Genomic DNA, 16,949 nt, shown 5'->3' with positions numbered 1-16,949 from the left:
GATGTTTAATATATCAATATGACACACTAATACAGCATTCATTTCAATTTAAATTTCAACACAAATATAAACATAACATCAGCAGCACAAAATGTTTAAGTGTGCAGTTCTTTTCCTTTTAGACATTCAGTCTGTCAGGTGCTTTGATAATGCGTGTGGATCTTAACACAAGTGCTTGTGTTGGCTCTGCTGGTCCACTACTGTCTAGCACTGGTGGTGTTTCCTCTGTTGCTGTGTGGGCTGGATCATCTGCATTTGTATGTTCCTGTAATGTCTCTTGTTTTTTCAGCAGGCTCTTTCAATTCTTATTCAGTATTTGTCCATCCTCTGTTTTGACAGTGTAGGATCTTGGATTTACTTCTCCAGGTCAACTTTTGGGATCTCTGAGTCTCACTATGTCATATTGTGCCAGTGGCCCTAAGCTTCTTGCTGACTTGTCATAATTTGCCGTTTGTCTCCCTTGTTCAAGGATGTAGGATGGATCAAATGGTTTCCTCCTCTTCCATGTTTTTGGTTCCAAATCTTAAACCATATGATTAACAATGATTCTGACATTCCTGGGCAGTTGGATGCCAAATCCATTGAGCATTTGAGCCTCTAAGGTAGACAAAATCATGAAAAAATAATGTTGATGCTCCAAAGAACAAAGGGAGAAGTATCTCATGACTAATATCTCTAACACCTGGGACCTGCCAACTCTATTTGCACTGAGCAACATCATTTGAATTTAGCATATATAAAGCTACTGTTTTAATGTTACCTTTTCCATTGTTTTTCATTTTAGCCATGAGCCGGAGAGTCGTCCGTCAGAGCAAATTTCGCCATGTCTTTGGGCAGGCAATGAAAGCTGACCAATGTTATGAAGACATACGAGTGTCCAAGGTGACGTGGGATAGCTCCTTCTGCGCAGTTAATCCCAAATTCGTGGCCATCATTGTGGAATCTGGTGGAGGAGGTGCCTTCCTTGTCCTTCAGCTAGCCAAGGTAAGTCTTGTCCAATTGTTTGATCCAACTCCTTATTGTTATTCGCTTTGGGGAAGCCTGAATGAGAGGGATAAAGATGATTGTTTATAATATTATGTTTAAACTTAAATGCCTAAAGGTCTAAGACAGTGGTTCTCAACCTTTTTCTTTCCACCCACATACCACTTTAAGTATTCCCTATATCATAGGTACTCTGTGGTTAAAGTGGTAAAAGGTTGAAAAGCACTGTTTTAATCGTACCTAATGGACTCGTTATGTGCACGGTTTCATAATTCCAAAGGAAATGGGCCAATGACAATTTTTCTCAAGCAAAATATTTCAGTAACAATTGGGTCTAGAGCAGTTGACATTCTCAACTGTCCCTTCCCACTCACATACCGCCTTAAGAAATCCCTTAATAATCACAGAGCACCAATGGCATGAGGATTACATAAAATGGTATGTGAGTGGAAAGAAAAGGTTGAGAACCACTGGTCTAAGATAATTTTGAAATTCTGTCTGACAGTGCTTCATTGCTTTGAATGAGGTATTCAAAGTCAATGTCTTCAGTCAAAATCTTATTATCAAGATAAATGTGCTGTTCTTGTGTATGAACCATTCAAGTCAAAATTATTGTCATCTGATTGCCCAAGAAATAGTGTTCTCCAGTCCTCGGTGTAAAACACGCAGACACACAATCAGTCATAACACACATGCAGAAAATACATATGCAGGACAGGTATTCATACCTCCAAATAAATACTGCTTCATAGATATGAGAGTCTCAGATGGTTAGTGTAAGCAGTCCTTACTGCCTGTTCCTCAGCTTGGTGGTGTTGGCTCTGATACTCCTCTATCTCTTTCCCAACGGGAGCAGCTGAAAGATGCTTACATGTCTAGAGGTCTAAGATAATGTTTGAAATTCTGTCTGACAGAGCTTCTTCGCTTTGACTGAGGGATTCAAAGTCCAATGTCTTAAGTCAAAATGTTATTATTAAGATAAATGTGCTGTTCTTGTATATGAATTATATAACTGTATGATCCCGCTGGTTGACCATAGAGTCCAGAGGGTGCAGGAAGAATGGTAGAGAATTTGATGCAATCCCAATCCTGCTGAGCTAAGACCCCCTGCCCCCTCAACCAAACCCTTCCACTGAAACAAGAACACAAATGGTTAATTTAAAAATGTGCTGGCAAGTGTGAAGGGTTCATAAAATTGCTCTTCTGTAATTATTCATCTGTGTTGACAACTGGAACTGTAAATGGTGCAATTTGAAGGATTTGCAACATTTCAGGATTTTCATAGAGAATTTATTGAATTTTAAAGTTTAGCAAGGAGTTAGATTTACTTTGTTTGGAGAAAATTTCTAATGTAACCATAAGTAGGATGTAGTGGAAAGAACTGCACCTTTTAATAGGCTTTAAGAGCACTGGGCCCTCAAAGAAACTGAGCCAGTCGCTGCTGGGGGTGACTTGTTTGTCCTTGACAAGCAATATGGTTTTGTGAAATGTAACAATAGGGGAAAGGAGTTTGTGGTTATGTTAATGGACTGGCATCCCGAGATGAAGACAACTGATGAATGAACATGATTTAAAATCCCATCATGGGCAACGTCAGTGCAAGTAACTGAATCTGGAATAAAATTAATAATATCCGTGGATTCCTGTAAAAGAACAAACTGGCTTACTGTTGTCTTTCAGGAAAGGAAATCTGCCATCCATATCCACTATGGACTGAATGAAACTGATGACCCCACCCCCCACCAACTCCATCATTCGTACTATCTAAACTGCTTTCTCAGTTTGTGGCCAGTTCGAGATGTAGAACAAATTTATCATTCTCAGCGGGCCAGAGGCGCATCCGCATATGCTCAGTGACTCTGAGGGGACTTTATTTTGCTTCTCTTTCTCTGACTGTAAGAGGCACTTAAGGCAATTTTTGCTGATGGTGCTTTACAGCAGACGAAAGCAATATTTCACTGTTTTTATACATAACAAACAATAAAGGAATCTTGAATCAGTAAATGAATATATCTTTAAAAAAAAAACAGGCTAAATTATGCCAATGTACCCAAAATAAAGAATGGTGTATAAACTGCAATAATAGGATGAGATAATGTAGGCCCCTGAAATGTAAAATGGAACTTGATGAGAGTTTAGCTTCAAAAAGTTACGGAGTGGTGAGGTGCTTGAGGTTGGGTCTGTGGACAACCTGTGGTGCTAATGGTTGTTGATGCCGAAGGGATTTTGTATCTGCAAGCTGGAGATGAAGATCGCGAGCCTATGCTTCAGCCACTCTAACCAACATTTTTATCTATGACCTTTTGCTCTTCGCTCCAAAGGTGCTTGCACCAAGCAGTGGCTGCTTTGTCCTGGAGACTGCTTAGCTCTGAGGCCCAAACTCCCCCCCCCAAGAGAGACTATATTGCCTTGCACGAGTATAAATGCTGAGAAGCAACAACGTTATGATTATTATTGATTTGACTTTTATTTTGGGAAGCAGAATTATAACATTGGCTGCGAAATGTTACTGGTTGATAGAAATTAATGTTTTCAATGTATAGCTGGTATAGATCCATAAATATAATCAGGGAAGCACAGGGTAGCAGTTAGCACAACACCAGTGACCCGGGTTCAAATCCAGTGCTCTCTGTAATCCTTGTGTCTGGATGAGTTTCCTTCAGGTGCTCCAGTTTCCTCCCACCCTTCAAAATGCACTGGGTTTGTAGGTTAATTGGGTGGCACAGGCGTGTGGGCTGAAAGGACCTTTTACTGCATGTCCAAATTTAAATTCAAAATGTATAATTTAGACAACTTGTAATGTGTTGTTAACCGTGTCTGCCTGTCCCGCATCAGACTTGTCAGCCACAAACGAGCCTGCAGCTGACATGGACATTACCCCTCCATAAATCTTCGTCCGCGAAGCCAAGCCAAAGAAGAATGTGTTGTTAATGATGGTAGTAATTTGTATTTGTAACTCAAATTCAAGCCACTTTATTGGGGGAAAAGAAGTAGTCAGACCACACTCTTCCATTGGTTTACTTCTGTTCATAAGCACCTGCTTTTCATTTGTGACTTTACGCTCGAGTGTCCCTTCATGTTGGCTTTAGTAGCCATGTAAGAATTCCAATTTTTACATTGTTACAAATCTCATTGATATCTTAGTTTCTGTATTTATTTTGTTGTTCTTTCGTCCATACTGATAAAATGGAAGTTTGGAACAAGTTAATGGGAACTGAGGGAAAGATGGGTATTCTGATGTACACTCTTCCTGCATCTCATTCTGCCTGGACATGGTAAATGCACAAAAGTGCTGGAGAAACTCAGCAGGTCTTCCAACATTCACAGGAGACAATGCTCTGAAATGTTGGTTATATATTTTTATATATCTTTGCCTCCTACGGAGGCTCTAGCATGTTTGTATATTTACTACAATCATAGCGTCTGCAGACTTTCTTGTTTCATGCCAAGACATGGTGATGTTTCCAGTTACAGAGTCACACAGGACAGAAACTGGCACTTTGGCCCTCTGGGTCAATGACAACAATCAAGTTGCAGTAATCCCATTTGATCCTCCCCACATTCCCCTGGACTCCCCTCAGATATTGTCACTTATCGAGTCACAAGGGAAGTGAGAGTGGCCCGTTAACTCACCAAGCACCACGTCTTTGGAATGTGGGATGAAACCAGATCCCATTAAAAGAAGCCCACTGGGAATGAGCGAACTCTACACAGACAGAGGTCAGCATCAGAACATAGAACAGTACAACACAGGACGTTCGGACCACAATGTATCAAACATGATACAAAACTAAACTAAAATGATTTTACCTGCTCATGATTCATATCCATCTACTCCCTGCATATTCATGTGTCTGTCTAAAAGTTCCTTAAATGCTTTAAGAGCCAAAGGTTCATTCCTTGCCTGTTGTGCCTGTGGACGTCGGCGGCTTCCTGGGATCCATAAGTAGGCCTCTTCCCATTGGTAGATGCATGAAATGGTGCCAGAGAAGCATGCGCAGTTGGCTCGACCCTGCGGCAGCGGTTTCAGCCGGTGCCGGTGTGTGTGCCATAGAGTGTGGTGATGCATGCATGCCCGGCTTGGCCCTGGCAGTGGTTGGAGCTGGGGCTAGCGTGCCCACCAAAAGCGCATGCGCAGGCAGTTTTGCACGTGATACAGGTTCCCTAGACCACTTCTTCAGTTGGTGATCTGAGAAGGGTGAGTTAGGCGGCAATAATTTCTGTCAACTGTTAAGTTGCAAGTTAACTTACACATTACGTTACATGGACCGTTATATAGAGCGCTAGAGAGGAACTTTACATGTTGTGATTAATTGGTATTTACAGACGTTAATATTTTTGTGTATATTTAATAAAGATTGTTTGAGAAAATTCATCTGAGGTTTGTTACCGATTTACTCAAGAAATGAGTTGCGGACAAATGCTTAACTTAGCCTCCAAGCAAAAATATTTTATTGAACAAAGTCACTACAATTGTAATATCATTTTTTGCTTTCATCATTAAACCAGGCACCTGCCACTCTTTCTATGAAACAAAAACTTTCCCCGCATGTCTCCTTTAAATTCCCCCCCCCCCCTGAAATTCATGTCCTCTAATATTTGACATTTTTACTCTGGGAGAACCTTTCTACCTGCCCTGTCACTGCCTCTCCCAATGTTTTATCCTTCTGACAGGCCCCCCCTTCCCCCCCACCAACCTTGGGTAACTGGAACTATCAGGCAGCAGCTCCAGTTTTGTTGGGTTTATTACTGTTGTGTTCGCAATTAGTTGGCTGAGGATTAAGATACAGAAAAACCCCTAGTATCGGGAATTCAAGCAACCAGCAGCCTCAAGCAACTGGCAAAAAAAACAGGAAAATAAATTTAAAATGAATAAGAATAAAATATTAGGTAAAAATAATTCAGTTTAAAATTGTAAAAATAAATGTTTTCCGAAGTAACACATAAACTTTTATGGCAGCATGGTTGGCATAGCGGTTAACGCAATGCTGTTACAGAGCCAGCGATCGGGACTGGGACTCAATTCCTGTGCTGTCTGTAAGAAGATTGTATGTTCTCCCCAAGTCTGCATGGGTTTCCTCAGGGTCCTCCAGTTTCCTCCTACCCTTCAAAAAAGTACCACGGTTGTAGGTTATTTGGGTGTAATTGGGCAGCATGAGCTTGTGCTCTATGTCTAAATTAAAAATTTATAAAACTAAATTAAGAATGAAGCAAATATTCAGCCAGTGAAGTGGCTTGCTCATGCTTTGCTTGCAGCAGCTGTTTGAATAAAGTTGTGTTTAAATAAAAGGGTGTCACCCAGGATGTCGGTTTGATGTTGGTTTGTCATTGAGGGGAATCTCTTAAAAGTGTCTCCTTATCCCTACTTAGTAAGAGTCACTCCGGTCAGAGGCTTTATCTGTAAACTTGGGGAATTGGTGGGGAGGGGTGGGGGTGTGTTAATTTTCTATCATGTTATTAATAGTCTTTTGGGCAGCTCCATGGAGGGGGAGGAACCTGCAGATGCAGCGACACTTAAAGTTTTCAAAGAATGTGACTGAAAATAAAGTAAAATGCTTTAAGATTGTAATTGAGGTCTTTTGTCTTTTAAACTGTTTATTCTTAATGTGGGTTTATTACTTGGGCATTGTAAGAATAAGTCTCAAGCAACTGGGAAATTCACTTATTTGGCATCTACCAATCCCCATAAATGTGGGTACCAGAGGTTTTACTGTAGTTGTAAACCCAGGATGAACAGCAAATCAGGGGAAGAATCATCTTTCACGCTATCACCTAGCTGGACTAGTTCCTTTCATTTGATCCCTCAGAATCATCCTTGTATTTTACAGGCAGATCATCTTTGAGTTTCATCTATAGTATATTAGAACAAAAAGGGTTCCAAATGTAGTGTGGATTATAGAGGGTCATGTAACCTCTCCATCTGGAACCTGGTAAAAATGTGGATTGCGGTGTGGTCTCCATCTGGAACTTGATCGAAAGTCACCTCACCTGCCAATCAAGGTTAAGCCTTGCCCACAGGCCAGTGCACCTCTGGTCATTGGCCCTTTTAATTGCCTCATCGATACCTGGGCTGGACTCTTCAGCTGATGGCACTATAAAGCCCACACAAGTGAGCCATCTTTCTCTTTCTGGATGAAGCCAAACTCCACTCCAGGTTGGAAACCATGGGGAACGCTGGAGGATCCTTTGTAAGGTGTGCTCAGACAAAGGGTTGGGAGCTGTAATATTGTGTGCCTAGTTTAGGTGGATAAGGGATATCAAAGGGTGGTGGGTATCATATGTTGGAACTTGATTGTAAAGCCTTCTACCCATGAGTAGTTGTGAGTGTATTGTCTAATCCAGCGAATGTGTGTATGTGTGTGTCTTTTACCTCTGTTGAAACAAAATCTACTGTTCAATCGCTGTGTTCAGACTCATTACCCTTGGGATCCATTGATCCGTTTTCATACACACAACACCAACTTATTTACAGATATACAGCTAGAATTATATTCTATAACTGTGTCTTGAAAACTAATTCAGGGTGTTGTGCACCAGTTAGCTCATTGTGTAATGTTATGGAGTGAAACGTGAAAGTCTGCAGACATTGGTCTTGTAGTAAAAACACAAAAATGCTGGAGAAACTCATCAGGTCTTGCAGATTTCATAGCAAGTAAAGATACAGTACAGGTGATCCTCAACCCATGATGGGTTACATTCTGGCAAACCAGTCGTAAGCTGAAAAAAATCGTAAGTTGATAAAGAATACAGGTATACCTTGTATAACACGACATCATTGTTTCAGTCCCCGCACTGATCCCACTGCCCTGCTCTCTCCCCACAGCCCTTTATCATTCCCAACGCTGATCCCACTGCCCTGCTCTCTCTCCCCACAGCCCTTTATCATTCCCAACACTGATCCCACTGCCCTGCTCTCTCTCCCCACAGCCCTTTATCATTCCCAACACTGATCCCACTGTCCTGCTCTCTCCCCACAGCCCTTTATCATTCCCAACACTGATCCCACTGCCCTGCTCTCTCTCCCCACAGCCCTTTATCATTCTCAACACTGATCCCACTGCCCTGCTCTCTCTCCCCACAGCCCTTTATCATTCTCAACACTGATCCCACTGCCCTGCTCTCTCTCCCCACAGCCCTTTATCATTCTCAACACTGATCCCACTGCCCTGCTCTCTCTCCCCACAGCCCTTTATCATTCCCAACACTGATCCCACTGCCCTGCTCTCTCTCCCCACAGCCCTTTATCATTCCCAACACTGATCCCACTGCCCTGCTCTCTCTCCCCACAGCCCTTTATCATTCTCAACACTGATCCCACTGCCCTGCTCTCTCTCCCCACAGCCCTTTATCATTCCCAACACTGATCCCACTGCCCTGCTCTCTCTCCCCACAGCCCTTTATCATTCCCAACACTGATCCCACTGCCCTGCTCTCTCTCCCCACAGCCCTTTATCATTCTCAACACTGATCCCACTGCCCTGCTCTCTCTCCCCACAGCCCTTTATCATTCCCAACACTGATCCCACTGCCCTGCTCTTCCCCCGATAGCACTGTATCGGTCCCCACACTGATCCTGCTGCTCCGTTTTCTCCTCAGCCTCTTTATTCAGACACTGGCCTGAAATGTTCCTTATCTACTGTATCTTTATCTCCAATGGATGCTGCGAGACCTGCTGAATTCCTTCAGTATTTTAGTGTTTTTTACTAACATTATGGAGTCTTGTCTTTGAGGGAGTCTTGAAAGAAGACCTATTAAACTTTCAACAGGGTTGCGCATCTGAGCTGTAATGGCTTGGGGATATTGTTATACTGAATGTAATAATGAACAACTGCTAGAATGACATCTCAAAACTTGTTTGATATTATCTGTCAAAAACTCAAAAGAACAATTTCTTTGAATGAGAGATGTATACAAATTGTTTTGAAGATCATTGCCTTTGGACAATGAAACCTGTCTTGGTAAATAATGAGAGATATGATTCCTGTCCAATGCTGGAAATACTGAGGTTTTGCTCCCCTGTTAGTCAGGTGGCACGATTGGTGTAGCAGTTAGTGCGAATCCTTTACAGCGCCAGCGATTGGGACCAGATTGTGGTTTGAATCCCGCGCTGTTCTCCCCGTTCTCCCCATGTCTTCATGGGTTTTCCCAGGGGGCTCCGGTTTCCTCCCGCCATTCAAAAAAGTGTAGGTTAATTGGGCGGCATGGATTTGTGGGCCGAAGTGGCCTGTTCCCGTGCTGTATGTCCAAAAAAAAGATAATTGACATGTCTGCTGCCTGATAGGTTAAAAACAACAAAATTAGCCTTAAATTATCCCAAATCAGTAGCAAGTCTGTTGGTTATGTAGTATTTTTTATTCTGGGAAAAATGCATCATGGTCGTTCTCAAAGAACATTATAGTACAGTACATGGTTAGTGCAATGCTATTACAGTGCCCGCAAGCCAGGTTTAAATTTGGCACTGTCTTCAAGGAGTTTGTACGTTCTCCCCGTGACTGCATAGGATTCCTCTGGGTGTTCCTCCCATCCTCCAAAACGTACGGGGGTTGTGGGTTAATTGGGGTATTTGGGCGACAGAGGAAAGAAAAAAAATGGATTGTGTAAGAATAGGTGCCTGATGCTCGATGCAGATTAACTTCTGTGCTCTCTCTGAGACTTTCTCGATCATCGGAATTAAAACTGGCCGGAATGTGGAACTGAGCACAATTACAAAACACTGGCTATCCATGCAAATTCAATTAAGTGTATAGTGTCAGCAAGGCATGCAAGGTGACATCACTGTGCTGTATATCGAAATTTTAAAAAATTTAAAAAACAGGCCCTTCACAATGTTGTGCCCCATTCTCTCCTCAGCCTATTTATTCAAACACCTGCCTGTTTTTTTTCTCATACCTCGACAAAGGGCCCAGGTCTGAAACATTGTAAACCTCACACTCCTAACCCTGTATTTTTCTTACATTTAAGAATCTTTTGAATGTTCCTATTGTACCAGTCTCCACCATCACCCCTGGCAATGCATTACAGGCACTTGCACTCTATATATTTAAAAAAGAACTTAACCTTTGAGATTTCCCCTAAACTTTCCTCCACTCACCTTAAACCGATGTCCTATGATATTTGCTATTGTCACCCCAGGAAAAAAAAATGTGGCTGTGTGACCCCCTCATCATCTAATATACTTCTATTAAGTCACCACTCATCATTCGTCACTTAAAGTTGTTTAATCCTGGTCATTCATTTTCAGAATCAGTAATGGCTTGTTTTGCTTCCAGCAATGTCTGCCATGAAAAGTTCCCGGCTGTCAGTGTGATGATCTGAAATGACATAATAGAAAACTTGGAAAAAAAAATGACCCTCTGAAATTTTTCCCAAAGATCAGGAACAAAAACAACAGGAGGTTCCAAGTGAAAAGTATCAACATATCCTGTTGGAACAGGTGTTGGATTCAACAATTTGGACTCTCTATTACTGTCGCATATTCAAGTCTATTAGCAAAGGGGGAATAAATGGAACTTTCTTTCCCAAACGCCCAGCTGTGCAAAATAGATTAATTCCCTCGGGGTGGGGGATGGGGGGGAAGTCTTGCGAAAGTTAAATCTTTGCAGCAGGAAGTGGACTGACCTATACAATTGTATTTGGGCAAGACAGTAATGCAGCAAGAAGTGATACTTCCTCATGTCGCCAATGAACTGCGCTTGATCCTGTGAGGAGTTTACACGTGGGTGCTCCCGTTTCCTCTCACATCCTAAAAGCGTGCAAGCCCCTCCAAGTTTCCCCTACAGTATGGGCGAGTGATGGAATCTGGAGGATAATTGGTAGGAATGTTAGGAAAGAAAAAAAAATGCATTGCGTATATTTAAAAAAAACAATAGGTGCTGATGCTCGATGCAGACCTGGTAGGCTGAAAGATGAACTTCTGTGCTCTCTCTCTCTCTCTCTCTCTCTTCGTGAATCTCCCGATCATCGGAATCAAAACTGGCTGGAATGTGGAACTGGGCACAATTACAAAGCGCTGGCTCTCCATGCAAATACAATTAAGTGGATATTGTCAGCAAATTCAAAAGCATGCAGGGTAATGATAATTGATCGTCATGTAAAATATAATTCTGGGAATTCTCTACCACCACTTGATATGTTCACGCCTCCATCCTTGACATTTTAATGGTGCATTAACCCCATATTAATGGGGTGGCCTTCTCCATTTGCTGCCGTTCAGATTTACCAAGGAGACGATGTGACTGGAACACTGAAAATGTCGACATGATATTGGACTTTTCTAGCCAGAATAATTCTTGGAGTGGGAACTAATTCCATGATGTTTGAGACATGCCTGCTATATGGAAATAGTATTTTTTCATCCTGTGCAATGAGTGTACCTGGGGTCATAAATGAGGCTATAGGAAGGGATTGGCAGTCCTTGCTGATTCGAGATTTTTTTAATTGTCATGTAATGAAACAGAATATGTATAATTTCCTTTACAAAGATTTGCCATCAGCACAAATTTTACAGTCTGAGAAGGAGAAGGAAAATAGATTTCCCCCCACCCCACCCCACCTCCAGAGTCACCAAATATTCATAGATTCGCCTCCAATAATCCCACAGCCTTCAATCCAAACCATCGCAATCCGAGCTCCAGATCCAAACCTCTGGCACCATCAGGAGCCCTCAGCATCCTCAGCACTCTCTCAGCTTCAGCCAGTCTGCAGCCTGGAGTGAGTCCCTTTACTGCAGTCACAGGCAGCCTGCAGCCGGCATGGATTCCTTGCCTCGAGTCATCAACTGCCCCGCTGCCTGTGTGTTCCTCAGCTTCAGAGTCCCCTGCTGCCCAGGTAAACATTCTGTGGGTTGTCACCTTTGCTTCCCTTTCTCAAATGTTGGGGTGGGGGTGGGGGAGAGAGGATGGGTCTCTCCGTATTCTGGTGCCCTGTGCCAGTTCTCTGCATTCCTGGAGTCTGTAGCCCTGTGATAGTACAGATCTATCACCAATGTACATAGTGTATATAGTTACTGTATCTAGACTGTGCTTACAGCGATTGGCTGAGAGCTAAGCCACACCTATTGTCTGGGCCTTAAGGGGTTGTGTCCCTAGCCAGGTCGGATCATTCCGGACTGGTCGGCCACCTGTGAAGAGCTCCTGTCTTTTGCTAATAAAAGCCTTGGTTTGGATCAACAAGTCTTTGGTTCTTTCGACGAGCTCTACAAGCCCCTCATGGCTGCTGCCGAACTTATGCTCCACCATCTTGGGTGCTGACCCTGCCATTTCAGGATTTTAAAATAAACCACTGTTGGCTCCTTTAATAGGCCGCTTAAAGCCTGTAAGAAGCCAATGGCAGTCTGAGTGGGTGGTAGAACCCTGCAGAGGAGGGCTGAGTCTCCGTTTCCCTGCTCTCCATGGGTTTGTACCAGTGGCAGTGTTGCTGTTACAACAGCTCTGGCATGCACTGAAGATGTCCCTAGTCTCCTGAATCTTGCCTTATTGGAGCCTGGCAGGGACTTTGCAGAGATTACCCTGAAGCTGATCTTTGGTTGCTTTCTCTGCTATTTTAACTTCATCTCTGTTGCTGGTCGTGGAATTAAAGATGAGAAAGGGCGATGAACAAGCATATCCTGCCTTGAGGAGGGTATACGATTAGTTACGATGTCCTGTTGCTTTCTTTCTCAAGTGAACAAGAGGATGCTGGAGGGACTCGCACAGAATCGTGACCTGCCGAGATCCCCCAGCTTCTTCTTGGTTCACTCACGTTTCCAGCACCTGCAGTTTTTGTGTTGCCTACATTCCCTACATTGCCTTCTGCTGGCAACAGCTCAGAACAGCCTCATCGGGCAGTTGAAAGGGATCCATGCTAATCGCTTGCTTGCCCTAACAGAACTGGGATGCGTTGTTCATATCTGCAATTTCAAATGGAGTTGTGGGCAGGAAATTAATCCCAGACCAAGGAATTCAGTGCCAGTGTAATCCCAGATTTTCATACTTCATGCCCGACATTCCATTCCATCCTGGTGTGCAGCAGAAATGCCAGTGTCTGTTGTAATATAAAAACCCAAATTATTTCAATCTTAACATTCCTTTACTTGCGCATTTGAATTAAATTTTAATTTCCTCATGAACTTTAAATGTACTTTATGCTATTTCTCTTCATATCTGAGACTATCTGGGTTTTCGTCTCCATTTTAATAACAGATTCCTTTAGCAAATCGTCAGACGCACTAGATGCCCACACCATTCCTCCACATTGCCTCTTTGCAAACCATTGAAATTTAATACGCTTCATTCCAACTGTCTTCTATTTTATCTTTTTTAACTTGAGCAAGGTTGATTTTCAAATGATGTTTGTATCATTTATCAAAGGCAACTATTTGATGCACGATCATTTACACAAAAACTGAAGTTATTGGAAACTGAAAGCTTTTAATAGCAGGAGATGGACATCCCTTGTGTTGCTGGCTCACACTGACCAGGACTTGAACTGGGGGCAGGCTTGTGGTATGACCTCCTCTATGAGGGAGAAAGGGCGGGGGGGAGTCACGAGCCGGACAGTGACAGTAGGGTCAACCATAAAAGGTCATATAATTTACATATGATAGTGGTTTCACCAAGGTATTTTTGAAACTCATGTCCTCCACCACCCAGTGTACCTATCTGAAATTATCCTTCTCAAACTTTCTCCTTAAATACGTGAAATGCTTTAAATCGGCTACTTCAATTCTTGAGGCCATCTAGGGATGGCCATCAAATGATGGAAAGTGCGTTGACCGACTGTATCACAGTCTGGTGTGGAGATACCAATACCCCTGAGCAGAAAGCCCTGCAAAAGGTAATGGATGCAGCCCAGGACATTACAGGCAAAACCCTTCCCACCATCAAGGATGTCTGCCATTGGAGAGCAGCAGCAATCATCAAGAATCCACATCACCCAGCACACGCTCTGTTCTTGCTGCTACTGTTAGCAAAGAAGTATCGGGGCCACAAGACTCGCACCCCCAGGTTCAGGAACAGCTGCTCCCCCTCCACCGTCAGACTCCTCAACAATAAACTCTTTTTGGAATTATAGATGTAGAATGTTTATTTACTCATGCATATCAAGTTATTGCTTTTTCTTACACTATTAGCTAGAAGAGCCATTTTAATTAAATGGTAAGACTTTGATTCTCCTACATTATTTCAATGGCTTTCTCATGTTAAGACTTTCTTTAATCTAGAAAAAAACACAAGTAGTACTTTATTTTGGCAAGTGCCAATTTACAACTACTAAATTTGAATAAACATGGAAACCATTTATTGATCAATTTCATGGGATATAACAGGCGTTATTCTATGAATTAAGTCTTCCCCTTTAATTCTTGCCGTTTTTGTTATATGTAGGTGTGGACTGGAGCTATGTTTTAAACTATTGGACAGATCCTTGGGATAGGCTGCTCAGTTGTCTCAGTTGCTTTTTTTAGTAGATCAGTTGGGTTTTAAGTATATAATATAATTATTTCTCTATCTCTGTTTTCTTTGTTAGGAGAATTATTTCTAATATGTCACATTTTCTCTCTTTGGAATTTATATGATACGCTCTATGTAGACTTGGACAGACCATTTTACTTGTGTTATTTCTATTCTCCTTAAGCTGTATATATTATGAAATGCTAATAAAATTATTGAAAAAAAACAAACTCAATCAGGGACTCATTTAAGGACTCTTTCTTTTTCACTTTATTGATTTTTTTTCCTCTCTTTATTGCACAGTTTGTTTACATTTAATTTGTTTACGGGTAGTCCTTGATTTACGACCTATGCGACTTATGGCCATCTGTACATAACACTGGAAAAAAGAATGTATAAATGAAAAAAGGAAAATATGTAAATGTAAAATTTATATTTTTCGGGTGCAAATAGGGGCCTATCTTTGGAAAGTAGCACTTATGGCAGGGGTGGCCTTGTGAGTGCTGGCCTTGGTGGCCGGCATGTTGTATATGACGAATGATAAGATGGATACAGTGAATTTCCAACACGTCCATTTCGATATATATCCTGTCGGTCAGAACGGAACACAGACGTAAGTCGAGGAGTACCTGTACTTGTGTATCTAGCTTCTTGAGTACAGTCTTTTGGACTACCTGTACCAATGAGTGTTAATTCTGCCTCAACCAGAGGAAAAAGAATCTGAGTTGCATGTGATGTCCCGTATGTACTCTGACAATAAATCTGAACTTTGAACTTGTTAGGAGGTGTTAATGATTTTAGAAAAAAAAACATTTAAACCAGTCTCAAGCTCTTTTGATGTCCCGTATGTACTCTGACAATAAATCTGAACTTTGAACTTGTTAGGAGGTGTTAATGATTTTAAAAAAATACATTTAAACCAGTCTCAAGCTCTTTTGATTTTGAAGAGCATACTTCATGTATTAAAATGCCACTATGAGGTCAATACTCACGGTGCTTTTTATTTTAATAATGGTTCTTAACCTTTTCCCCCAATACATGATATTATTGGTGATAGTCCTGGAACTGACCTGACCTCGGAAATGATTCGAAAAGTCCATGCATCTCTTGGCCACAGTTTTGACTTGTGGTTGGATGCAGAATGTAGGTGAGAGGGGAAAAGGAGGAGTCAAATGGAGGAAAAACACTAAATGCTTCAGGGCAGTAACCACACTAAGTTGATTGCTTTAGGATTGGTTGGTGAATTTGGATCTCATGATTCTCACGCAGTAAATTAATTTACAGCTGTCTCAAAAGATCCTTCAGAATTTTTTTTTGAAATCCAGCCAATACTGAGGAGAAAAATAACATTGCCAACTCTATCGAGCAGTTTTTCTTCTCTCCCAGGTACCAGTTTTCCCTCTCCTTTATTGACAGGTAAACTGAGGTCAAAGATTCTTGGTGTTTCCAGCCGTTAACCTTGCCATTCCAAACATTTGGTCAAAAATGTGGTGGAACCTAAAAATGTTGTGCTTTTGCCCAAGACACCCAGGAGACTGAAGATGCTGGAATCTCTTCTCTACATTCCCAGTCTCGAGGGCTTTTGACCGAAAATGCAGACCATTCTTTATCGACCACTGATTCTACTCAATGCGCTGAGTTCCTCCAGCAGATTTCTTTTAGCAACAATATTGTTCATTTTGAATTGAGCAGTGAATCTGTCCAGGAAAAAAATCCTTGTGCTTCACTGCTATGGATCCTGTATGGGCGCTGAGCTGTAGAGTGGCAAGGTACCCAACAGTGCAAGACCAGCCTCTGACAATTCAAGGCCTTGCTCCACCTGTAAGTGACAAATAATCTGGGTAAATGCAATGCCAGCATCGCTTATCAACGTCAAAGTAGTCTGTTTGATTGTCATGGGATGAGGACCCCAAATGAAAATGTTAAAATCACCTACCCCACTCCTATCACTTCTCTGATTTTTTTTCTTCCCCTGTTCTGCCCTCCCACCCAAATGTCCTCTTACCTGTGCTCCTCCCCCTGCTTCTTCTTCCCTTCATTTCTTCCCCTCCCCCTCCAACCTTTTTATTCAGACACCTGTCTGCTTTTTGCTCATACTTTGATGAAGGACTACGGCTTGAAATGCTGGTAATATCCCTTACTGCGGGATCTGCTGAGTTTTTTTTAAAATTTAGAGATACAGCACGGTAGCAGGCCTTTCCGGCCCATGAGCCTGCACCTCCCAAGTATACTCATGTGACCAATTAATCTCCTTACCCTGTCTGTATTTGGGAAGAAACCAGGTCACCTGTAGTCTACCCACACAGATACTGAGAGAACATAAAAACCTCTTACAGTCATCAGCGAAACACGAAAGTCTGCAGACACTGTGTTGCAGAAACTCAGTAGGTCAAACAGTGCACTTTATGCAACAAAGATAAAGATACATAACCAACGTTTTGGGCTTGAACCCTTCATCAAGGTGTCCCTCCTGCCTGTGAGACTGAGCTCCTCCTCCTCGCCACTTCCCCCCACCATTTTGTTTGGGCGTCTGCCTCG

The 16,949-nt window shown here is 42.2% G+C and overlaps 1 protein-coding gene across 3 annotated transcripts in view; it reads left to right on the top strand.

Moving 5' to 3' along the window:
- Positions 1–16,949, top strand: part of LOC138749742 (coronin-6-like) — a 184,357-nt gene that overhangs the window by 36,265 nt on the left and 131,143 nt on the right. For all 3 annotated transcript variants that reach the window (XM_069911543.1, XM_069911542.1, XM_069911546.1), the window contains exon 2: positions 785–984. In XM_069911543.1, coding sequence (XP_069767644.1) covers positions 787–984 — 198 coding nt within the window. In that variant the 5' untranslated portion in view covers positions 785–786. The remainder of the gene's footprint in view (positions 1–784; positions 985–16,949) is intronic.

This window comes from Narcine bancroftii, chromosome 14, assembly GCF_036971445.1.
Source record: "Narcine bancroftii isolate sNarBan1 chromosome 14, sNarBan1.hap1, whole genome shotgun sequence".
Taxonomy (NCBI): Eukaryota; Metazoa; Chordata; class Chondrichthyes; order Torpediniformes; family Narcinidae; genus Narcine; species Narcine bancroftii.
Note: the sequence above shows the minus strand (reverse complement) of the source record. Positions and strands in the feature narration are given on the sequence as shown.